This window comes from Cherax quadricarinatus, chromosome 50 (genome assembly GCF_038502225.1).
Source record: "Cherax quadricarinatus isolate ZL_2023a chromosome 50, ASM3850222v1, whole genome shotgun sequence".
Lineage (NCBI taxonomy): Eukaryota > Metazoa > Arthropoda > Malacostraca > Decapoda > Parastacidae > Cherax > Cherax quadricarinatus.
Genome location: NC_091341.1, coordinates 24,409,568 through 24,435,424, shown reverse-complemented (window position 1 = coordinate 24,435,424; position 25,857 = coordinate 24,409,568). Strand labels below are relative to the sequence as shown.

General features: G+C 43.5%; 1 protein-coding gene and 1 non-coding gene across 4 annotated transcripts in view; one reads left to right on the top strand and one right to left on the bottom strand.

Annotated features, from left to right (window-relative positions):
• LOC128695393 (solute carrier family 23 member 1) overlaps window positions 1-19,903 on the bottom strand; it is a gene marked incomplete at its 5' end in the record, with an annotated part of 47,239 nt that extends 27,336 nt beyond the window's left edge. For both annotated transcript variants that reach the window (XM_070095539.1, XM_070095540.1), the window contains 2 exon segments: window positions 6,700-6,902; window positions 19,746-19,903. In XM_070095539.1, coding sequence (XP_069951640.1) covers window positions 6,700-6,902; window positions 19,746-19,903 — 361 coding nt within the window.
• The window catches only part of LOC128684442 (uncharacterized), a 39,296-nt gene continuing 32,385 nt past the window's right edge, over window positions 18,947-25,857 (top strand). For both annotated transcript variants that reach the window (XR_011393357.1, XR_011393358.1), the window contains exon 1: window positions 18,947-19,268. This is a non-coding gene — a transcript (uncharacterized protein). The remainder of the gene's footprint in view (window positions 19,269-25,857) is intronic.

Here is a 25,857-nt window from a genome sequence, read left to right as displayed (position 1 = left end):
GGAAGGAAGGCGAGGTAGGGGTCGGCCTAGGAAAGGTTGGAGAGAGGGGGTAAAGGAGGTTTTGTGTGCGAGGGGCTTGGACTTCCAGCAGGTATGCGTGAGCGTGTTTGATAGGAGTGAATGGAGACAAATGGTTTTTAATACTTGACGTGCTGTTGGAGTGTGAGCAAAGTAACATTTATGAAGGGGTTCAGGGAAACCGGCAGGCCGGACTTGAGTCCTGGAGATGGGAAGTACAGTGCCTGCACTCTGAAGGAGGGGTGTTAATGTTGCAGTTTAAAAACTGTAGTGTAAAGCACCCTTCTGGCAAGACAGTGATGGAGTGAATGATGGTGAAAGTTTTTCTTTTTCGGGCCACCCTGCCTTGGTGGGAATCGGCCAGTGCGATAATAAAAAAAAAAATAAAAATAAATAATATATATATATATATATATTTTTTTTAACAAGTCGGCCGTCTCCCACCGAGTACATGCTGTGTCACATTATTTTACTTACAGTCCTTTACTCTTAATTAGATTGTATATACTCAGTAAGTGATTAATAGCATGCTTAAATAGTTTCATCATTCATACCTCAATATTCATATACGTACTAATGCAAAACAGAATATGATTAATACATATATATTTGAAACATGTATTCTGAAAACCTAAGTTCACTGCAGATAGAAAGAGAGAACATTATTGTCCCCATTGTTTTAAAAATGCATTATTAAATGAGCTTACAGTATCAAATGATTTTGATAAAGAAAAATTGGATATCAAATTGGGGAGGAGGAGTATGGAAGAAGTGAATGTTTCAGATACTGTACTTGGGAGTTGACGTGTCGGCGGATGGATTTATGAAGGATGAGGTTAATCATAGAATTGATGAGGGAAAAAAGGCGAGTGGTGTGTTGAGGTATATGTGGAGACAAAAAACGTTATCTATGAAGGCAAAGAAGGGAATGTATGAAAGTATAGTAGTACCAACACTCGTATATGGGTGTGAAGCTTGGGTTGTGAATGCAGCAGCGAGGAGGTGGTTGGAGGCAGTGGAGATGTCCTGTCTAAGGGCAATGTGTGGTGTAAATATTATGCAGAAAATTCGGAGTTTACCTGGAGACAGTTCCGGGTCAATGCCCCCGCAGCCCGGTCTGTGACCAGGCCTCATGGTGTATCAGAGCCTGATCAACCAGGCTGTTACTACTGGCTGCATGCAATCCAACGTACGGGCCACAGCCCGGCTGGTCAGGTACCGACTTTAGGTGCTTGTCCAGTGCCTGCTTGAAGACAGCCAGAGGTCTATTTGTAATCCCCCTTATGTATGCTGGGAGGCAGTTGAACAGTCTCGGGGCCCCTGACACTTATTGTATTGTCTCTTAACCCTTTAACTGTCCAAACGTAGATCTACGTTCTTTCAGCATTTGAAAGTATGTAAAAAAAGTAGATCTTCTTTTCTTTTTTTACATTTGAAAGTGTAAAAAAACTTTGATCTACTTTTTTTATATATGAAAATATGTAAAAAAACATAGATCTACTTTTGGAGCACTACGCATGTGAATGTAGATCTGCTTGGACAGTTGGGTTAATGTGCTAGTGACACCCCTGCTTTTCATTGGGGGGATGTTGCATTGTCTGCCGAGTCTTTTGCTTTTGTTGCGAGTGATTTTCGTGTGCAAGTTCGGCACTAGTCCCTCTAGGATTTTCCAGGTGTATATAATCATGTATCTCTTCTGCCTGCGTTCCATGAAGTACAGGTTCAGGAACTTCAAGCGCTCCCAGTAATTGAGATGTTTTATCTCCGTTATGCGCGCCGTGAAGGTTCTCTGTATGTTTTCTAGGTCAGCAATTTCACCTGCCTTGAAAGGTGCTGTTAGTATGCAGCAATATTCCAGCCTAGATAAAACAAGCGACCTGAAGTATGTCATCATGGGCTTGGCATCCCTAGTTTTGAAGGTTCTCATTATCCATCCTGTCATTTTTCTAGTAGATGCGATTGATACAATTTTATGGTCCTTGAAGGTGAGATCCTCCGACATGATCACTCCCAGGTCTTTGACGTTGGTTTTTCGCTCTATTTTGTGACCAGAATTTGTTTTGTACTCTGAAGAAGTTTTAATTTCCTCATGTTTACCATATCGGAGTAACTGAAATTTCTCATTGGTGAACTTCATATTGTTTTCTGCAGCCCACTGAAAGATTTGGTTGATGTCCGCCTGGAGCCTTGCGGTGTCTGCAATGGAAGACACTTGTCATGCAGATTCAGGTGTCATCTGCAAAGGAAGACATTGCTGTGGCTGACATCCTTGTCTATGTCAGATATGAGGATGAGAAACAAGATGGGAGCAAGTACTGTGCCTTGTGGAACAGAGCTTTTCACCGTAGCCGCCTCAGACTTTACTCTGTTGACTACTACTCTTTGTCTTCTGTTTGTGAGGAAATTATAGATCCATCTACCTACATTTCCTGTTATTCCTTTAGCACGCATTTTGTGTGCTATTACGCCATGGTCACCCTTGTCGAAGGCTTTTGCAAAGTCTGTATATATTACATCTACATTCTTTTTGTCTTCTAGTGCATTTAGGACCTTGTCGTAGTGATCCAGTAGTTGGGACAGACAGGAGTGACCTGCTCTAAACCCATGTTGCCCTGGGTTGTGTAACTGATGGGTATCTAGATGGGTGGTGATCTTGCTTCTTAGGACCCTTACAAAAATTTTTATGATATGGGATGTTAGTGGTATCGGTCTGTAGTTCTTTGCTATTGCTTTACTGCCCCCTTTGTGGAGTGGGGCTGTCTGTTGTTTTTAGTAACTGTGGGACGACCCCCGTCTCCATGCTCCCTCTCCATAGGATGGTAAAACCACGTGATAGGGGCTTCTTGCAGTTCTTGATGAACACGGAGTTCCATGAGTCTGGCCCTGGGGCAGAGTGCATGGGCACTTCATTTATCGCCTGTTCGAGTGTGGGAATTAGGAGAAGGTGTGGAGTTAATAAAAGTATTAGTCAGAGGGCTGAAGAGGGGTTGTTGAGGTGGTTTGGTCATTTAGAGAGAATGGATCAAAGTAGAATGACATGAAGAGTGTTCAAATCTGTAGGGGAAGGAAGGCGGGGTAGGGGTCATCCTCGAAAAGGTTGGAAAGAAGAGGTAAGGGAGGTTTTGTGGGCGAGGGGCTTGGACTTCCAGCAGGCATGCGTGAGCGTGTTCGATAGGAGTGAATGGAGACGAATGGTATTTGGAACCTGACGATCTGTTGGAGTGTAAGCAGGGTAATATTTAGTGAAGGGATTCAGGGAAACCGGTTATTTTTATATAGCCGTACTCGAGTCCTGGAAATGGGAAGTACAATGCCTGCACTCTAAAGGAGGGGTTCGGGATATTGGCAGTTTGGAGGGATATGTTGTGTATCTTTATACATATATGCTTCTAAACTGTTGTGTTCTGAGCACCTCTGCAAAAACAGTGATTATGTGTGAGTGAGGTGAAAGTGTTGAATGATGAAAGTATTTTCTTTTTGGGGATTTTCTTTCTTTTTGGGTCACCCTGCCTCGGTGGGAGACGGCTGACTTGTTAAAAAAAAAAAAATCCAAGCTTACTGACAGTAATATACAATCATTATCTCATTAAAGTTGAATAAAAATAAATGCAAAATAGGAATGTATGTAGGGGGTCATCCTAAGTAAGGATGGAGAAATGACTCACAAAATCGTAATGACATGATTGCTAATAAAGCATACCATGGGTGGGGATAGAACCCATGATCAGAGAGTCATAAAACTCCAGACCGACACATTAGCCACATGGTCAGCTAGCTACAATAAGGTATGGTTTGTTTGCAATTGTATCATTACAATTCCGTGAGTCATGATGACGGCTTTGAGGGGACTTGAGCTAGAGTTAGTCACGGCCAAGCTGGCGGGAGATTAGCCTGCAAAAACTTGCATTTGTGCTTACAGTGTGCCTATGCTAACCTTCCTATGGTGCATAAATACACCTAGTTGGATGAATTATACTTTAGCCAGCTGGCCCAGTGGCTAACGCATCAGTCTGGAGTGTTATGACTCTCTGATCACGGGTTCTATCCCCGCCCATGTTATGGTTTTTTTCTGGAGAAAAGGGGGTAAAGGTTTTATGTGCAAGAAAGATACATGATAATCTTCTTGTAACAGACCAGCCATATCCCACCGAGGCAGGGTGGCCCAAAAAGAAAAACTCAAGTTACTCTTTTTAAATTTAGTTATACTACATTGTGTATATAAAGGAGAAGGGGTTGCTAGACCCTTGCTACCGGCATTTTAGTTGTCTCTTACAACATACACGGCTTACAGAGGAAGACTTCTGTTCCAACTGCCCGTGGAGATAAGTAGAAATAAACAAGAACAAGAACTAGGAAGAAAATAGAAGAAAACCCAGAGAAGTTTGCACATACATGTACAGTGGTCCCTCAATAATCGTCGGGCTCAATAGTCGTCCTTTTCGGAAATCATCCCGTTATTTTTGTCCAAACATTGGCTCGCAAATGGTCGGTTGACTCGCTAATCGTCTTTCGTCCTCAACGCTTACTCACAGCTCTGAGCCACCTCGGCCTCCCTTCCCAGCCAGTGTGCCATTGTTTACCAGTGAGCGACGGTCCCCTCACTTGTTCATATGAAATATTTCATAATATTCCATTCATTTTAGTGCTTGCAAGTGCTAAATAAGCTACCATGGCTCCAAAGAAAGCTCCTAGTGCCAAGCCTTTGGTAAAGAAGGTGAGAAATACGATTGAATTTAAGAAAAACATCATTGAACAATATGAAAGTGGCGTACGTGTGGCCGAACTGGCCAGGATGTATAACAAACCCCATACAACCATATCTTCCATTGTGGCAAAGAAAAAGGAAATCAAGGAAGCTGTTGTTGCTTGGAGAAAATTGTGACCAGACTGTGTCCACAAGAGGGATTTTGAAGGGTTTGTGGCTGATCCTGATGAGCCTATGTCAGTTGTGAAATCTATTGTGGCATTGGGGAGTTCCATGGGGTTGGATGTGAGTTTGGAGGATGTGGAAGAGTTGGTGGAGGACCACAACGAAGAGCTAACCACTGAGGAGCTGCAAGAGCTTCAGCAGGAACAGCAACAGATCACAGCTCAGAATCTTGCTGCAGAGGAGGAAGAGAGATGGAAGAAGGTGCCTTCTTCAGAAATTAAGGAGATTTTTGAAATGTGGGATAGGATGGAAAGATTTATGGAGAAACATCACCCTGAGAAGGATGTTGCAAGCTATATTGGCAACTTGTACAGTGACAGAGTCTTGGTCCATTTTAGGGAAGTTTTAAAGAGACGCCAGAAACAGAGCTCTCTGGACACTTTTTTTGCGAGACAGGACTCCAGTGACTCTCAAGCTGGTCCTAGTGGCATTAAGAAACAGAGAAGAGAAGTATGTAACCCCAGAAAAGGATTTGGTACCTGAGGTGTTGATGGAAGGGGATTTCCCTTCCAAGCAGTAACTAATCAAATCTCTTTCCTCCTCCAGTCTTCCATACACTAAGAAGAATCGCCAATAAAGGTAAGTGTTATGCTGTTAATGTTTCATTCATCATGTCCCATTGTATTGTTTATGTACTACATCTATATTTCATGTAAAAAAAATTTTTGTTTTAATACTTCTGGGTGCCAGGAACAGATTAATTGTATTTACATTATTTCTTATGGGGAAAATTGATTCGAAAATCATCTATTTTGATAATCGTCGCACTTCCAGGAACAGATTAATGATGATAAACAAGGGACCGCTGTATATGCTTGTACGGACGTGTAAGTAGAAGTAGAAGTAAGTAGAAGTAGCAAGACGTACCTGAAACCTTGCATGTTCAATAGACAGAAAAAGGTCACCAGCAATCCTACCTCCCTGGGTGGTTGCTGTCTACCAACCTACTACCTCAATACATAATATATGTACACCTGAAAAATCTTAGAGGGGCTAGTCCCAAATCCGCACACAAAAATCATTCCCTATTAAAGAAAAAGACTTGGCAGGAGATGCAACATCCCTCCAATGAAAAGCAGGAATGCCACAAGTATATTAAGAGAACACAATAAGTGTCAGGGACCCAAGACTGTTCAACTGCCTACCAGTATACATAAGGGGGATTAACAGGCTCGGTGGCCTGGTGGCTAAAGCTCCCGCTTGACACACGGAGGGCCCGGGTTCGATTCCCGGCGGGTGGAAACATTTCGACACGTTTCCTTACACCTATTGTCCTGTTCACCTAGCAGCAAATAGGTACCTGGGTGTTAGTCGACTGGTGTGGGTCGCATCCTGAGGGACAAGATTGAGGACCCCAGTATTTATACCTAAATAATGTTATATATGGTGCAAAGGTGACATTAGAACAATATTAAAAATGGTTGACACAGACGCACTACCATTATAGTATGTTCCACACATTTAGCAACAAATTCGTTTAGTGACATGGTCTTAGGAACGGAACTCCATCATTACGCAAGGAGAGGCTATATATATACTATTGTTAACTGATATGTGCATTTATAAATCATGGTGCAACTGAGGCAGCCCTCTGTAATTTCTATAATTATGTATACTTCCCTAGCCAGACTGTACCTCTTGTTTTTGATGTCCAAGATGGATATCAGCCTAAAAATATTAAAACAATTTAGGGATACTGTCATGCAAGGCAAACCTATATTTACAGCCACAAGGATTCGTCCAGCGCTTACCTGTGTAGCCAACAAAGACCTGGAAAATGGCAGAGACAGCAATGGCCCCTTGTATCTCCCTCATCCTCATCTGCCACTCCTCCTCTTTCTGCGCCAGTGTCATGTTCTCAAGGTTGAGACTGTCGCAGGTGGGGAAGGACATGGAGAGGATGGTGATGGTGGGCATCAGATAGGCGAAATTGACCCCCTGAACAATAGGTAATCTGGGGGTACGAAAAATATGGTAAAAATGATGTTTTACTGCATATTTCAACGATTTGGAGCATTTAAAACACTTCAGACAAACCTGATTTTTTAGCTAAAATTCATGGATTTTCAAACTTTATCAGAATTACTGATGGAATTGTATTTTATGCTGAAAGTAACTTAAATATGACATTTTAGACAGATATGGTAAGATGGATACTGGGAGCCTGCACGAAGCCCTGTTTGCATAAGATGTTTGTTATGGTAATTCTGGTTATGGCACCCCTGCTCTTCAGAAGGTAAGCCCCAAGAAAAGTGAGGTGCCATAGGTATATTTAGAGACCCCTGTCAACATTCATGGTCCATGACTATTTAACCAGTTACCAGGAACACTCATCTCACACAGTGAGTATCCGTGGTTCAATCCCCAGCATGAGTGGAAACATACCTACCTGGAGTATACCTGGAGGGTATTCCAGGGATCAACATTCCTGCATCCCAGTCCACAATGAGGCCTCCCGGTGGATAAGGGCCTGATCAACGAGGCTGTTACTGCTGGCTGCACGTAGTTCATACAAACCACAGCCCGGTTGATCCAGCACCAACTTTAGGTAGCTGTCCAGCTCCCTCTTGAAGACAACCAGTGGTCTATTGGTAATGCCCCTTATGGCTGGTGGGAGGCTGTTTAACAGTCTTGGGCCCCAGACACTTATTGTGTTTTCTCTTAGTGTATCAGTGGCGTCCCTACTTTTCACTGAGGGTATGTTGCATCGCCTGCCAAGTCTTTTGCTTTCATAGAGAATGATTTCTGTGTGCAGATTAGGAACCAGTTCCTTTGGAATCTTCCAAGTGTAGATTATGATACGTCTCTCTCGCCTGCACTCCAGTGAGTACAAGTCAAGTGCTTCCAGGTGTTCCCAGTAGTTAAGATGTTTGATGGAACTTATACATGCAGAAAAGGTTTCCTTACACCTGCTGTCCCTGTTCATCTAGCAGGAGGTACTTACCGGGATGTTAGTCGACTGTTGTGGGTCACATCTTGAGGGACAAGATTGAAGGACCCCAATGGAAATAAGACAGACAGTCTTCGATGATGCACTGACTTTCTTAGGTTATCCTGGGTGGGTAACCCTCCAGGTTAAAGTTCCAAATAAATTTTTATTTTAGCTTATGAAGAACTGAAGCAGGTAGTCTGGAAACTGAAGAATGCAAAAACCAAGGAACTAGACTGTATTAAAATTAAACAGATGGAGTGATGACAGAATGACCAAGCAAGAGGAAGGGAAAGACTGAAATGTCAGGTATAATAGAGATCATAAAAAACTATGGAAGATGATTACTTGGAAATATAGTGATGAGAAACAAAAAATAGATTTCTCAGTATTGTATACAGCCTTTCCTCACTTAGCGACGTACTCTTTTACCAACGGCTCGGACTTATGACGGGCTCTCTGACCAGTATGCATGCCTAAATAATGTATGTTAGAACTAATTTCCTCTATTCCGTTTATTACAATATACAGTACACTACTGTATAAACATTTAAAAATATACCAGAAATGTCATAAATGGTGCAAAGGTGACATTTAAACAGTATCAAAGATGGTTGACACAAACCCACTACCATTATAGCATGCTCCTCACTTAGTGATGAATTCGGTTACTGACGAGTTCTTAGGAACGGAACTCCGCCGTTAAGTGAGGAGCTGTATATACCTCGTAATACAAAAAGATATAAAACAGCCATCTAAAATATTAATCTCCCTTTCATATCCTTTCTACCTCGTTTTCTTAAAGGGGAGTTGGGATGATGCTAGTGAAGGATTCTTGATTAAAAGATCTGAAGCCACCCCACACTTTCTCAGATCAAACCTCATCCTATCCCATGTTTCTGGCACAGTTTTCCCAAGAATATGTATACTCTTATCTCACTTTCCGGTCGAGGTTTTACTACCTGTATTTATAAGCTAAGAGCTTTTACCTACATCATCTCATTTGAAAGTCTTTTTATTATTATAAGACATACAAACAGAGAATAGGATGAAGTTGGAGCCATCTGTGGGCCAGCAATTTGGTCAACCGAATATTGTTATCAATGTCATTATGCTGTACAAACATGTTCAAAACTGGTCATCCTAGGAATAAATAATCTCAGATCAAGTGCAGCCAGAGTGGTTTGCTGCCCATCTTGTGTAAAAACTCTCTTCTCGCTGACTGCAAAGTGGAGCCAAGTGTGGAACTTGGGACCTTGACCACATTAGCCTTGTATGTAACAGTATGGCCACCTACATCCCTTCAGTGTTGAAGGCTGCCTCTCTCCCATTGTCCATCCCTCCTTAGTTCCCTTTGTCCCTCCCTCTCCTAGGTCCCTCTCTCCCTCCATCCCTCCTGGCACCCTTGTACATACTTCCCTTCCCCTTTTTTCAGGTCCTTCAGCTCTCTTGCCACTAATCATATACAAAAGAAAATTATCTTACATACTGTGTATGTTCTTGAATTAATTATATAGTGTTTTCACGGGATGTCATTAATTTACGGGTTGACCACATTGGTTACATACATTTAGAAGTGTGAGATTTTTTCACAAATTATTTTTGATAATTTGTTTTCAACAAAAAAACAAAAATACGTATTCCATTTTAGAGTTATTGGTTGTCCTAATAGGTCCGATCATAAATCACATTTAAGTATTACCGACTCTCTACGTGGCTTTGACCAGGCTTCCTGGTAGATCAGTGCCTGATCAACCAGGCTGTTTCTGCTGACCACACATAATCCACTGTACGAAAAGTTATCAGATAAGAGAAAGACAGGTGAACATTTTAGTATGTTAAATATTAGTGAGTTTTCCTAACTCCACAAGACTTTGAAAAGGCAATAAATGACATGCAAATGCACTCTGCCCCAGTCCCAGACTCATGGAACTCTATGTTCATCAAGAATTGCAAGAAGCCCCTATCACATCCCTTTAGCATTCTATGTAGAGGAGGCATGGACACAGGGGTCATCCCACACACACTATAAACAGACATAGCCCCACTCCACAAAGGTGGCAGTAAAGCAACTGCAAAGAACTACAGACCAATAGCACTAATATCCTACATCATGAAAATCTTTGAGAGGATTCCAAGAAGCAGGATCACCAGTTACACAACCCAGGGCAACACGGGTTTAGAGCAGGTCGCTCCTGCCTGTCGCAGCTACTGGACCACTATGACAAGGTCCTGGATGCTGTTGAGGATAAACAGAATATAGATGTAGTATACACAGACTTTACAAAAGCTTTCGACAATTGTGGCCATGGTGTAATAGCACACAAAATGCATGATAAAGGAATAACAGTCAAAGTTGGTAGAGGGATCTATAATTTCCTGACAAATAGAACAGAGTAATAGTAAACAGAGTGAAGTCCCAGGCAGCTACGGTAAAAAGCTCTGTTCCACAAAGCACAGTACGTACTCGCTCCCATTCTATTCCTCATCCTCATTTCGGACACAGACAGAAATGCAAGCCATAGCTCCGTGTCTTCCTTTGCGGATTACACCCGGATTGCCATGGCAGTGACCTCCATCGAAGACACCACAAGACTCCAAGCGCACATCAACCAAATCTTCAAATGGGCCACTCAAAATATGAAGTTCAACGAGGAGAAATTTCAACTACGTACTCAGATACGGGAAAACTCAAGGAAATTAAAAATATATCAGGGCATACGACAAATTCTAGCCATATAATAGAGCAAAAAAGAAATGTGAAGGACCTGGGAGCGATAATGTCAGAGGATCTTGCCTTCAAAGACCACAACAATGTATCTACCTCATCTGCTAGGAAAATAATAGGATGGATAATGAGAACCTTCAAAACTAGGGATGCCAAGTCCATGCTGATCCTCTTCAAATTGCTTGCTCTCTCTAGGCTGGAATACTGCTTTACACTAACGGCCCCCTTCAAAATTGAAGACATTACAGACCTGGAGAGTGTAAAAGGAACTTTCATGGCACGCATAAGTACAATAAGGCACCTAAATTACTGGGAACGGTTGAAGGTCCTTCATCTGTATTCCCTGGAATGCAGGCGAGAGAGATACATGATATACACTTGGAAGGTCCTGGAGGGACTGGTGCCAAACCTGCACATGAAAATCACTCCCTATGAAAGCCAAAGGTTCTGCAGAGGAGTGAGTGAGTGAGTTTAGTTAGTCAGGTAAGTAGTAGTAGTAGTAAGGTGGTGAGACGGATGGCTACAGAAGGACCTGTTGACATCACGTAACAGCAGTTTCCAGAATGGGTAATATCCTGTTGAGTAGCAATTTTGAGATACTGTAACTATCGAACTTTTGCTTTATAGTGTTACTGACAGCAATTAGGGCAGCTTCTGTGCATTTTCTCCATCTTAAATCGTCTTCTTTAATCAGTAGTTTAACCTCAATGAATTTCATGAGGTGTCCAACATCGTCCCTATGTTGAACACACGCATTTTTACGGTCATCATTTCTCCAAGCATTTTTGTGTTCGGTGATCCTAATGTCCAGAGATCTGGCTGTTTCCCCCACATATATTTTGTCACACCCCCCACATGGTATAGTGTAAATTCCTGCACTTATGCCAGAATCATGCTTGGGTTTTTGTATCAGGTTCCTAATAGTAGTCGAAGAGATGGTAGATATTTTAGCTAGTTTTCTGTCAAACATTTTTGAAGCATTAGTGGCAACGTTGCTGACCACTAAAACGGTCAGCTTATATACAGCTATCTTTGTATCCAAATATATAATAGTTTTAATAACCATAATTTTTAAAGGAGTGGAGGGGTAAGTCAGTGGAATGCCTCAGTCAGATGACCAAGAGCTCCAGCTGCGGGTCAGTAAACACTTGTCCTGTTTCCTGATGAACCTTACCTAACTTAAGATCTACCTGGAGTTCATTACTTTTTGTACCTTGTTCAGATATCGAAACTTTGAGGCCCAGTCCCTGGACCCATTATGTACCTCTGTAATCGTTTGACTACCACCCACAGGATGGGTATGGGAGCATAATAAAAATACACTAGTAGGTCATGCCTTCAGGTTAGGCAATTGCTGAAGAATTCCCGTATCAAGATTCCAAGATGTTCCTGTGTCTGACAACTATTATATAAATAGTTTTGAAAATTGAAAAGTTTAGTTTAATATGTTTATTATGCACCCCATACCCATCCTGTGGGCGGTAGTCAAAAGATTACAAAGGTACATAATGGGTCCAGGGACTGGACCCCAAAGTTATGATAGCTGAACTAGTTACAAAGGTAATGAACTCCAGGTAGATCTGGTCACAATCATGGCAAGTTACAGAGGTAATGAATCAGCCTCACTCCTATACATGGTTACAGTCATGAATAAATTACAAAGTAATGAACCACTGATACGTCCACACCTGGTCACAATTGTAATGAGTTATAAATACAAATATTAAGTGGGTCATACACCCACACTAGCGCACGTGCGCACACACATACACACACGAGGGCGCACGCACAGACATATACACACGAGCGTACAAATATATGCATACACATAAGCACGCGCGCGCGCACACACACACACACACACACACACACACACACACACACACACACACACACACACACACACACACACACACACACACACACACACACACACACACGCAGGATCCAGAGTCACAGAGGGTGAGGCAATGCGAGGAAGAAAGGGCAAAATCAGTGTTTATCCATGGGCTTCAGGAGAGAGAGGAAAGGACACACACTGAAAGGAAGCAGGAAGAAAGGAAGGAGATTGAGAAAATCATCACAGAAATAGGTGAAGAGAGGGACGAGATTGTAAATTTTCAGAGAATAGGGGGGTACTCGAAGGAGAGAAACCGACCAATCAAGCTGATTCTCAGGACGGAAACAGTGCGGAACAGGATCCTCCAAGAGAAACCACGATTGAAATACTCGGAAGAGTACAAGAGGGTGTTCCTAGACAGAGACAGAACAAAATCAGAACGACAGCAGCTGAGGGAGAGGACAAAAAAGCGAAAGGAGCTAGGAAAAGAGACAAGGAGGGAACCAGCAGAGGTCAGTCAGAGCAGGACAGAACAGCAAGGGCAAGCACACACACAACTACTCTCAGAACCATACAACCTATCACACCATCCCAACACACCCTACAATCCATACCCACAGCCTCCACCCAACACCAAGCTATAGAATCCCACAGTGTGCCACCAGGTCTCCCACCCTCACAGGCCCCCCAAACCACAGTGTTGGAAAGGAAACTGAAGGTATGGTACACAAACGCTGATGGAATAACAAATAAGTGGGAGGAGTGGCAAGAAAGAGTCAAAGAAGCATCACCGGACATCATAGCTCTCACAGAAACCAAGCTTACAGGTATGATAACAGATGCCATCTTTCCAACGGGATACCAAATCCTGAGGAAAGACAGAGGGAACAGGGGGGGTGGAGGAGTGGCGTTGCTGATCAAAAATCGCTGGAATTTTGATGAGCTGGAGAGAGGAGATAGCGGAGAAGAAAGTGATTACATAGTGGGAACACTTCACTCTGGAGGTCCCAAGGTGGTAATAGCAGTGATGTATAACCCACCACAGAACAGCAGGAGGCCAAGGCAAGAGTACGACGAGAGCAATAGAGCGATGGTTGACACACTGGCTAGAGTGGCCAGAAGAGCTCATGCATGCAGGGCAAAGCTCCTGATCATGGGTGACTTTAACCACAAGGAGATAGATTGGGAGAACTTGGACCCACATGGGGGCCAAGATACTTGGAGGGCTAAGATGATGGAGGTGGTACTGGAGAACTTCATGTACCAACACGTAAGGGACACTACAAGAGAGAGAGGAGAGGATGAACCAGCAAGGCTGGACTTAGTATTCACCTTCAGTAGTGCAGATATCGAGGACATCACATATGAAAGACCCCTTGGGGCCAGTGACCATGTGGTTGTAAGCTTCGAATACACAGTAGAGCTACAAGTGGAGGGAGAAGCAGGAAGGCCAGGACGAATGAAGCCAAACTACAAGAAAGGGGACTACACAGGAATGAGGAACTACCTGAACGGGGTTCAGTGGGACAGAGAACTGGCAGGGAAGCCAGTTAATGAGATGATGGAATATGTAGCAATAAAATGCAAGGAGGCTGAGGAGAGGTTTGTACCCAAGGGTAACAGGAGTAATGAAAAAGCCAGGATGAGCCCATGGTTTACCCAAAGGTGCAGGGAGGCAAAAACCAAGTGTGCTAGGGAATGGAAGAAATATAGAAGGCAAAGGACCCAGGAGAATAAGGAGAACAGTCGTAGAGCCAGAAATGAATATGCACAGATAAGAAGGGAGGCCCAAAGACAATATGAAAATGACATAGCAGCGAAAGCCAAATCTGACCCGAAACTGTTGTACAGCCACATCAGGAGGAAAACAACAGTCAAGGACCAGGTAATCAGGCTAAGGAAGGAAGGAGGAGAGACAACAGGAAATGACCGGGAAGTATGTGAAGAACTCAACAAGAGATTCAAAGAAGTGTTCACAGAGGAGACAGAAGGGACTCCAGAAAGACGGAGAGGTGGGGCACACCACCAAGTGCTGGACACAGTGCACACAACCGAGGAAGAAGTGAAGAGGCTTCTGAGTGAGCTAGATACCTCAAAGGCAATGGGGCCAGATAACATCTCCCCATGGGTATTGAGAGAGGGAGCAGAGGCGCTATGTGTACCCCTAACAACAATATTCAATACATCTATCGAAACAGGGAGATTGCCTGAGGCATGGAAGACAGCAAATGTAGTCCCAATCTTTAAAAAAGGAGACAGACATGAAGCATTAAACTACAGACCAGTGTCACTGACATGTATAGTATGCAAAATCATGGAGAAGATTATCAGGAGAAGAGTGGTGGAACACCTAGAAAGGAATGATCTCATCAACAGCAGCCAGCATGGTTTCAGGGACGGGAAATCCTGTGTCACAAACCTACTGGAGTTCTATGACATGGTGACAGCAGTAAGACAAGAGAGAGAGGGGTGGGTGGATTGCATTTTCTTGGACTGCAAGAAGGCGTTTGACACAGTTCCACACAAGAGATTGGTGCAAAAACTGGAGGACCAAGCAGGGATAACAGGGAAGGCACTACAATGGATCAGGGAATACTTGTCAGGAAGACAGCAGCGAGTCATGGTACGTGGCGAGGTGTCAGAGTGGGCACCTGTGACCAGCGGGGTCCCGCAGGGGTCAGTCCTAGGACCAGTGCTGTTTCTGGTATTTGTGAACGACATGACGGAAGGAATAGACTCTGAGGTGTCCCTGTTTGCAGATGACGTGAAGTTGATGAGAAGAATACACTCGATCGAAGACCAGGCAGAACTACAAAGGGATCTGGACAGGCTGCAGAACTGGTCCAGCAATTGGCTCCTGGAGTTCAATCCCACCAAGTGCAAAGTCATGAAGATTGGGGAAGGGCAAAGAAGGCCGCAGACGGAGTACAGTCTAGGGGGTCAGAGACTACAAACCTCACTCAAGGAAAAAGATCTTGGGGTGAGTATAACACCAGGCACATCTCCTGAAGCGCACATCAACCAAATAACTGCTGCAGCATATGGGCGCCTAGCAAACCTCAGAACAGCATTCCGACATCTTAATAAGGAATCGTTCAGGACCCTGTACACCGTATACGTTAGGCCCATATTGGAGTATGCGGCACCAGTTTGGAACCCACACCTAGCCAAGCACGTAAAGAAACTAGAGAAAGTGCAAAGGTTTGCAACAAGACTAGTCCCAGAGCTAAGAGGTATGTCCTACGAGGAGAGGTTAAGGGAAATCAACCTGACGACACTGGAGGACAGGAGAGATAGGGGGGACATGATAACAACATACAAAATACTGAGAGGAATTGACAAGGTGGACAAAGACAGGATGTTCCAGAGATTGGACACAGTAACAAGGGGACACAGTTGGAAGCTAAAGACACAGATGAATCACAGGGATGTTAGGAAGTATTTCTTCAGCCACAGAGTAGTCAGTAAGTGGAATAGTTTGGGAAGCGATGTAGTGGAGGCAGGATCCATACATAGCTTTAAGCAGAGGTATGATAAAGCTCACGGCTCAGGGAGAGTGACCTAGTAGCGATCAGTGAAGAGGCGGGGCCAGGAGCTCGGACTCGACCCCCGCAACCTCAACTAGGTGAGTACAACTAGGTGAGTACACACACACACACACACACACACACACACACACACAGGCGGGGCCAGGAGCTGAGTATTGACCCCTGCAACCACAATTAGGCGAGTACACCAGGAGCTTTGAATCGACCTCTGCAACCACAAATAGGTGAGTACACACATGGTAATGCATTATTTACAGCTAGCAAAGTCAGGGTATTTCTCCAGAATGGTCTGTAATATACCACTGTGGATAAAATACTTTGCCATTTCTTGAACATTTCTGAGTGAGTTGTTTCTAAATTCATTAATTTGATCACACTCCAGTACATAATGACGCAATGTGTGACAATAGTCCTTCTGGCAAAGTTTACATTTCGTTTTGTCTACATCTGGTGGTGGTGATTTAACCTGCCATAGATACTTGTAACCCAGCCGGAGTCGGGCAGTAGTGACATCCAAGAGTCTGCTTATCTTGTTGGATGCACCATAGACATGTGGCTCCTCCTGCATGATGGAATGATGATAGATGGACTGACTTGTGTCTATCTCCCTAAGTCTTAAGTCAATAAAGTTCATTTGAAGTTCTTTTCGTATTATTGTTCTCAAACTGCTAAATGACAACCTAAGATTGTAATCTACTCCCTCGATTGAACATTAAAATGGTATAAAATACCGACAGGTTGTTTAGGTAAGACACATATGCAACAGTTAGGTATCTTTATTATGAAACGTTTCGCCTACACAGTAGGCGAAACGTTTCATAATAAAGATACCTAACTGTTGCATATGTGTCTTACCTAAACAATCTACTCCCTCTTTGAAAGCATACAGCTTAGCCAATTTATCAGTTCTATCATGCATCTGAAGACCAATGTGAGATGGAATCCACAGCATGTGCACTCAGACTCCACTGTCCACAATCTTACCATACCTATGTCTGGCTTCTGACACAAGCATGTCACAATTTATACTTGGAAATATAAACACATATGCAGTATAATGTGATCCTTTATTGACTATGTTTCGCCCACACAGTGAGCTTTTTCAAGTCACAAATAGATCTACCTGGGGTGGAAGGGACGCGAGTATTTATAGTCAGGTTCAGAATGCTGAGGTCAGGTGGAGAATGCTGCATCTGATGATGTACCGAGTGGGGTTATAGAGTCTAAAATCTTGGGTAGCTTGGAAAGGAGATTGGATAAGTTTGTGAGCAGACCTTCTACAGTGTTCTTCCATTCCTGTGTTCTTATGTGGGATAGCGATGAAGAAGTTTCTTGGCAAGTGGTTCAGCTATGTTATAGAAGCCACTATTCTGGTTGAAGTTGTCGGATATAGAAATAAGTGATGATTCCAGGATTCTTCGGTATTGAGTATTGTCTTCTGTGGCGATAAGTCTTGAGTTTCTGTAGTTTATCAAGTGGTTGTGTGAATTATGGTGTTGTACACAGGCATTCCTTGTGTCGTCAGACCTGCTTGCGTACTGGTGTTCTGAAATACGTGTTTGGAGGTCCCTTGATGTTTCGCTCACGTATAATTTGTTGCAGTCATTACAAGGGATTATGTATACCCCTGCAGAGGGTGGAAGCTTGTCCTGTCTATCACTGGTAATGTCCTTGATGGTCGTGGTTGTGGAGGTAGATACTTGGAATGAGGTATTGGAAAAGATGTTGGAAACGTGTTTGGCAATGGAGTTGGTGGAGAGGACTATGTATCTCTTCTCGGTAGTGTCTTCTCTGGGTGTGTTGAAGATGTTTAATGCCCGTCGTCTGCAGTCTCTGATGAAGTGACGAGGATAGTGGAGTTTAGAAAATACTTGTTCAATTATCGTGCATTCTTCTTCAAGAAACTCATTGCTGCAGATTCTGAGTGCACGCAGGAAGAAGCCTATAATTACACCACGTTTAGTTTTGGTGTCGTGGTGAGAGTAGAAGTGGAGAAGATCGTTTTGGTTGGTGGGTTTTCGATAGACTTTAAAACGAAGTTCGTGGTCAGCTTTGCAGAGCAGAACATCAAGGAAAGCAAGAGTGTTGTCGACTTCTTCTTCAAGTGTGAACTGGATTGAAGGCTCGACCTGGTTGAGCTTGTCTTGGAGAGCTTGAACGTTGAAGCGTTTAGGAGTTATGAGGAGAATGTCGTCAACATAACGGAGCCAGGTGACAGACGAAGGAATAATGGTGGAGAAACGTTCGGCTTCTAGATGTTCCATGTATAGGTTCGCCAGGACCGCACTGAGTGGCGAACCCGTGGGTAGTCCAAAAGTCTGCTGAAAGAGGTGATTTTCGAAAGAGAAATACGTAAAGCCAGCACATAGTTCAACAAGGTCGATGAAATCGCTGGCTGGAATGGGAAGATCAAGTGAATCGTCAATTTTCCTGCGCAAGAGATCGATGGCTTGTGTAGTAGGTACTTTGGTGAATAGGGAAGTCACATCAAGGCTGTAAAGTTTCTTGTTCCTGATATTGATGTTGCGAATGCGATTGAGAAGATCACCCGAGTGTTTGAGATGTGCTGGACTGATAGTACCCAAGAGTTTAGAGAGGTGTTTTGCGAGAATTCCTGTCAGCTGGTGGGGAGCACTGCCTATTCCCGAGGATATGGGCCTCAGTGGGATACCAGGCTTGTGAGTTTTTGGCAGGCCGTACATTCTGGCAGGTCTGGGGTTGCTTGGGATGGTGTGCAGAAGTTTCTTCCCTTGTTCTGAGCCCCTCAGAATGCGGCGAGTCCTTTGAAGAAAAGTTTTAGTAAGGTTGTCCACTTGGTTAGTACCCCACTCGGTACATCATCAGATGCAGCATTCTCCACCTGACCTCAGCATTCTGAGCCTGACTATAAATACTCGCGTCCCTTCCACCCCAGGTAGATCTATTTGTGACTTGAAAAAGCTCACTGTGTGGGTGAAACGTAGTCAATAAAGGATCACATTATACTGCATGTGTTTATATTTCCATTGTGTCGGTATTTTCTACCATTTATTTCCACAATTTATACTTAATGAGTTGAGAGCATTTATGGATGACAGAGAATCAGTTACAATTAAAGTGTCAACCTTAGATACATGGATGCATTTGAGTGCAAGGAGTATGGCAAACAGTTCTGTTTGAAGGGTAGAGGCCCAGTTATTGATGCGTGTTCCAATTTCTTTATGAGAGCCATCACTCTGTATGACAACAGCAGCACTACCAGCTGCACCAGTGGACTAGTGAACAGAACCATCAACGTAAATAATTTGTGAAAGAGTGTTCTGTGTGACTAAGTTATCAATACAGCTTAAGGCATCATGTTTGGCTTCAAGACGAAGCTTTGGTTGTGATTTAAGAAGAGTTCTGGGGGGAAATGGAGGAATGGTAGTCTGGAATGGGGTAATATCCCATGGTGCAGGGAAATGTCTCTAATTGAAAAGCTGTACTTTTATCAAGATTAGCGGACTGAACGCATTGCCTCCAGGCTGGGGGACTGATTACCTCAAACTACTACTCATCTTCCACCGTTCTTCTCTGTATTAGACTGATGAAGCCACTGGCTAGTGAAACGTTCCACAATAAACATGCCCAAATGTTTCAACAGTGTCTCATTTATCAACTTCTGGGTACCATTTATATTAAATACTATAGTTTGGATAGTCAACAGGAGTCTCCCAACTATTATAGCTTGGATAGTCGACAGGAGTGGCTCAAGACGTTAGTGTGGCACTCACCGAATTCCGAAGGTAGACTGGAGGATGGTGATGAGACCAGAGACGAAGATAGTGGTGGAGACGACGTCTCCACGCCGCGGGTCGCTGCCTTCCATACACATTAAGGAGACGACGGTGAGAGGCGTCGCTACCGTCCCCCCGATGAAGATTAGGAAGTGCTGAGGAAGGGTCATATGTGCGAGGTCATCAAGTGTAGCTGTGTTAACAGTGTCATCAACAGTGTCAGATCACCAAGTGTAGTTATGGGTGGTCAACATTAGTTATGTATCACATCGCCAGGTGTAGCTGTGAGGTTAATTAAGTTATTCACTTGTGCAGGCTATATAGCGCCTGCACACATGAGTAACTTAATTAGCCTCACTGCAGGTGAATCCGCAAGGGATTAACTTCATTATTCCAGCATATAAGCTTGGCTTGAGTAAATAACTATAAGCAGACAGGGCCGGATTAAGAAGTCTCCGGGCCCTAGGCTATTCAGATTGGCGGGGCCCCTTTGAGTTACGGGTAAGCGAAGTGACCCCTTCCAGCTTGGGGGTGGAGGGGGGGGGGTCGGTGTGAGCCTGTTTAAGGTCTAATTAAATACATTATGGCTATTTAGATTAAATTTAATAGGGAAAGTACATCAAGACAACCAAAACCATTTACCAACAGCCATTATAACTATCTTGTTAAATCATACATTTTAAAGAGAATAAACTCAAGACAGCATAGTATTACTAGATTAGGCTATTAAAGTAGTGACATCATGTACCTATTATATTCAGCATAACCACTACACCACTATTATTCCCTTTATAAATCACTGACCATTATTGTTATCATTGCATCATGCATAAGACTATCAAATCATATAAACTCAAGAAAGTAAAGAATTGTTTATATTCACAGGCACTTCTTAAATAAACTTTTTTCTGGATTTCATATTGGCAAAATCATCAATTATATTCTGAAAATCAATATTTCTTGTTAGATCAGACTCAATGGTCAACAAGGCTAGGTTACACAATTTGTCTTTTCTCATTGTTGAACGGAGCTGGTTTTTCACTCTTTTCAAAACGGAAAATGAACGTTCTCCTTCACAGTTAGTAGCTGGAAGTGTTAGGTAAAGGCGATACACTATGTCAACATTAGGGAAGGTTTCTGAGATACCTGCATTTCTTAAATGTTTCAAAGCAGCTGAGGGCGCACATTTTTCAGGTGGAACTTTAATCTGATATATTTTCGCTGCCTGACCTCGGTGGAGTGCGGTTGTGCACGGCACCCCTCTGCTGTTTTCAGGCGAGCTACCTCAGTTCGTCACAACCATTGAGAAGTGAGGACGTGCGCTGCTCATTTACCAACATGGCGCTGCAGAGCTACAGGCGCATCAACACTGTTTGCGTTGAATTGACCCGTGGGGCTGTCACTGGAGCCACGATGGACTTGTTACTACCGGCGATTATCCGTGATACCTACGGTATCGCAAATGAAGAGATATGTGGTGTAGCACTTAATGGGACGACACGGATCTTCGTTAAAATGACGTCAGCAAATGTTTATGAAGCGGTGGTGGATAAGTATCAAGAGACCATTATAGCCGTCAATTCAGCTGTATCAGTACGTCTACATGATGTATCACGACACTACACATGGGTTAAAATAAGGAATGTGCCTTTTGAGGCGAATGAATTTGTTATAAAAGATGTACTACGTAATTATGGTACGGTTCATATGGCCTCTGCAGGTCGGTGGGCCGCTGGACCTTATGCTGGAAGTTTGGGGGGAACATATTCAGTCAAAATGACCTTACGCCATCCCATACCGTCCTATATTATGTTGCAAGCATTTCGAACTCAAGTATATGTAACATATGCGGGGCAACGTCGTACGTGTCGGCTGTGTGGATCGTATGACCACATAGCGGCACAGTGTGGAAAGCGTCGTGGGAATCTCCAAATATCGCAACAGCAACAACCGGAAGAGGTCGAGGAAGTTGAGGGACGAGAACAGTCTTATGCTCACCCGTCTCGACAACGGACATCTTGGAGTGAAGAGGTAGAAAAAGCGCAGGAGAATGCTTTGGAGGATGCAAAACAGCGAGAAGAATCACCATCACTGGATATAAATAAAGTATTTGAAGAGACTCTGCCCACTATGGGGGACAAGGATGTAGCGGCGTCTTTAGTGAAGGCACTGGATGTATTGTTAGACGAGTCGATCGTCAACCGTGTGGAGGAACCAGGTGCAAATTTGGGATCGGTTGAGCATCATGGTGAGGCGACGGATGAAAGCATCGAGTCTGGGGTGTCGCATGGTATGATGGTAAATATAGCAGAAGTGGAGGTGCATTATGATGGTACTAAAGAAATCCCAATGCAGGTGGAGGGTAGGACGCGAAAGCGAACTGCGACCCCACCAGACTCAGACGACGTGCTTACTCCTGCCCAAAGGCCAGGGAAAAAGTCTTGGGCGGATGTACAGAGGAAAGGGAACAGTGCATCCACGAAACAAGAGTTTATCAAGGTGATTCCCAAAAAAGGGGAGAGGGATAGAGGTGTAAAATGTATAAGTGAAAAGTCTATACCTAGAACCAAAGGAAAATCCCATTAATTGACTTTAAGGTTTTGACAATAAATATTAACGGTTTGAGATCTGAGCGGAAGCGAAAGTGGTTTAATGAATTTTTGGTGCGTCTAGATGTGGATGTGGTATTTATCCAAGAACACAATTACAGAATTGGATATGAGTTAGAATTAGATGGTTACGATGTGTATATGGAATATGCGACGAGGTTAAAAGGAGGCGTCGCCATTCTGGTAAAGGAAAATAGCCCGTTTGTAGTACGCCATAGTGAAAGGGGGGAGGGGAGAGTGATTAGGGTGGATGGTTTATGGGGTAGAGTACATATAAGTTTTGTAGGTGTATATGGGCCGGCCGAGGGAGATGTACGACTTAAAACTCATTTTGTACAAGATGTATTAGTATATCATCTACGTAGTTTACCAAATGTAGCGATAATAGGGGGAGACTGGAATTGTGTAATACGACGAAAAGATGTGGAGCCTCGAGGAGCGGGTTGTTGCTTGGGGTTCCTGGGAGATTTATTGACGAGTGTGGGTTTAATGGATGTGTGTGGGGGGGGTGGCAATGTGGAGCATACTTTCATTAGACGAGATTATGCGGCGAGATTAGATAGAATGTACGTGTCTAGTGCGGTTACAGTGCGGAGAGTGAGTGTGATAAATGTGGTTTTTTCGGATCATAGAGGAGTTTTAATGGATGTAGATATTGAGGGCGTGCCTAGACGGGGTCCGTCATTTTGGAAATTAAATGTAAAGTTATTGAAGAGAGAGGAAAGTCGTTTGTCTTTTGGGCATATGTGGCAACGCCTTGTGGTTGAAGCACCTGGAGATGTGGCTTTGGTTAATTGGTGGGAAATGATAGCCAAAAAGCGAATTAAGGAATTTTATATTAGTCAGGGAGTGAGATATAATCAGTTACAGTATGGTTTCCAACGATATTTAGAGGGGCAGTTGCGCGACTGCTATGTACAAGCGAATGCTAATTATCCTGTTACAGATATTGAACGAATTAAGGAGCAACTACGAAATTTACAAAACGAAAGGTTTGATGGGGAAAGGCTTAAGGGTGGAATCGAAGAGGTTTTGTGGGGAGATCGGCCGTCGGCGTGTGTGTTGAGGAATCAACACAGACGTCGCAAAGCAATGGAGTTAATGGGGTTGAATGTCCAGGTAGGTATGCAGGGGTATAGAGTGAATCAGGTGTTGATGACGACGGAGGGTATGAGTGGGTATATTGATGCTTGGGTTAAATTGAAAACGCAAAGTGTTGGAATAAGTGAAATTGCATTGCAGTCAATCAGTAGGTTTGTGCAGTGTGAGCTGGAGGAACATGATCGTTTGATGTTGGGAGGGCCGATAACGGAGTGTGAGACTTGGGAGGCTTTATCTGGGGTGCAATTGGGTAAGGCGCCAGGAATAGATGGGTTGCCCAGCGACTTTTATATTCAAAATTGGAACGTTTTAAAGGGGTTTTTGGTACGTTTATTCAATATCATGAAGCGGGATGGGGTTTTAGGGGAACAACAAAGGTTGGCTGTGGTCGTCCTAGTTCCTAAAGGCGAGCCATTAACGGTTAAAGATTATCGTGCAATCTCGTTATTATGTGGGGACTATAAAATTTTTGGAAGGATCTTGGCCAACAGAATAAAAAAAGTCCTGGGCAAAGTGATTGACAAGGGACAATATGGGGTGCCGGGCAGGTCTATGTATGAAGGTCACGGTATGATTAGAAGTTTTATTGAAGAAAGAGTAAGATTTGGAGGGGGGGGGGTATTGCCTATAGATTGGGAGGCGGCATATGATAGTGTGGAACGGGAGACGTTATGGAAGATAATGAGACGGCAGGGGTTTGGGGCGGAAATTATATCATGGGCCAAATTAATGTATCAAGAGGCATCTTTGCGTGTGCAGGTGAATGGGAGGTTGGGAGATCGGATTCAGATGGGAAGGGGTTTGCGTCAAGGTTGTCCCCTTTCACAAATTTTTTTTGCTTGTTTTCAAGATCCCTTTTATAGAGGGATAAGGGTTTTATTGGAAGTAAATGGGATGGGTAATGTAAGGGGTGGGGGAGCGGGCATTGTTGGATATGTTGACGACACGACGATTTTGGTGAGAGAAAACATGGATTTGATTCGGGTAGAAAAGTTAGTGAAAGTTTTTGAAAAGGCTACTGGCATGACGATCAACATGGGGAAAACAAAGTATATGAATCTTGGAAAAGGGTCGCGTGAGGAAGGAATGGTAGCTGAAAGGTGGGAAAGGGTGGACCAAATAAAGATATGTGGGATCGTTTATGTAAATGATATCAAGTCAGCACAACAAATAAATTCCGTGCGTATCGTTGATAGTGTTCTGAAGCGTCTTAAGATAAGATAAGATAAGATTTCGTTCGGATTTTTAACCCCGGAGGGTTAGCCACCCAGGATAACCCAAGAAAGTCAGTGCGTCATCGAGGACTGTCTAACTTATTTCCATTGGGGTCCTTAATCTTGTCCCCCAGGATGCGACCCACACCAGTCGACTAACACCCAGGTACCTATTTGCTGCTAGGTGAACAGGACAACAGGTGTAAGGAAACGTGTCGAAATGTTTCCACCCGCCGGGAATCGAACCCGGGCCCTCCGTGTGTGAAGCGGGAGCTTTAGCCACCAGGCAACAAAGGGTGATAACAACGAATGTGCTATTATATAGTAAACTATGGCATGTTACGGTAATATTTCCGATACTTCGTTGTAAATTAAAAAGGTTACAAAAAAGTGTTTTTAGATTCATTTGGGGAACAGGGAGCGAATGGTTAAGTAGAGCGGTTGTCACACTCCCGGTTGGCCGTGGAGGGCTGGGTCTTGTAGATGTCGAAAAGAGGATAATAAGTATGTATTTAAAACATAGTTATAAGCGGGAGGGGGGGGGGCGAAAGAAGACGGTCTTCAGAGGATACATCAGGATATGCGAAGGTGGTGGGGGGGTCGAGAGTTCATGATGGGTGAGGCAATGTTACGGGTCTTCATAAACGTGAGGGATCACTCGCAAATTAAATTGAGAAATCTTGATAGGGCAGATGGTAAGGCTCTGGTAGCGGCCGTAGAAGGAGTTTATCCGATGTATGATTGGCATAATATTTGGGGGCGTTTAAATAAATTGCGTTTAAAACCTAAAGTCAGAGAAGTTATGTATAGATTTTTACATGGAATCTTGCCGTCAGGAATGGTTTTATTCTATAAGGGAATACGAGAGGATGGGGAATGCAAGGATTGTGGAGGATTGGCGACTATTTATCATACGGTATATTTTTGCGATTGTATTGAACTTATAAGGGTTTGGATGGGTAAGGTTTTAAGGTTAGTGGGGGGAGGGGGGTTGCAGGTCTTGAGGGTTTTAAGTTTAGATATAACTGGGGTGAATAAAAGGGTTGAGAATGCGATTGGGTATATCATTACGGATTATATATACATGATGTGGGCTATGAGGGAGGCGGACGTGCGTGCAAGAATTAATGCATTGGCAGCAACTTTTTATAGGACACAGTGTAGAAATAAAGGGGTGTATGGAGG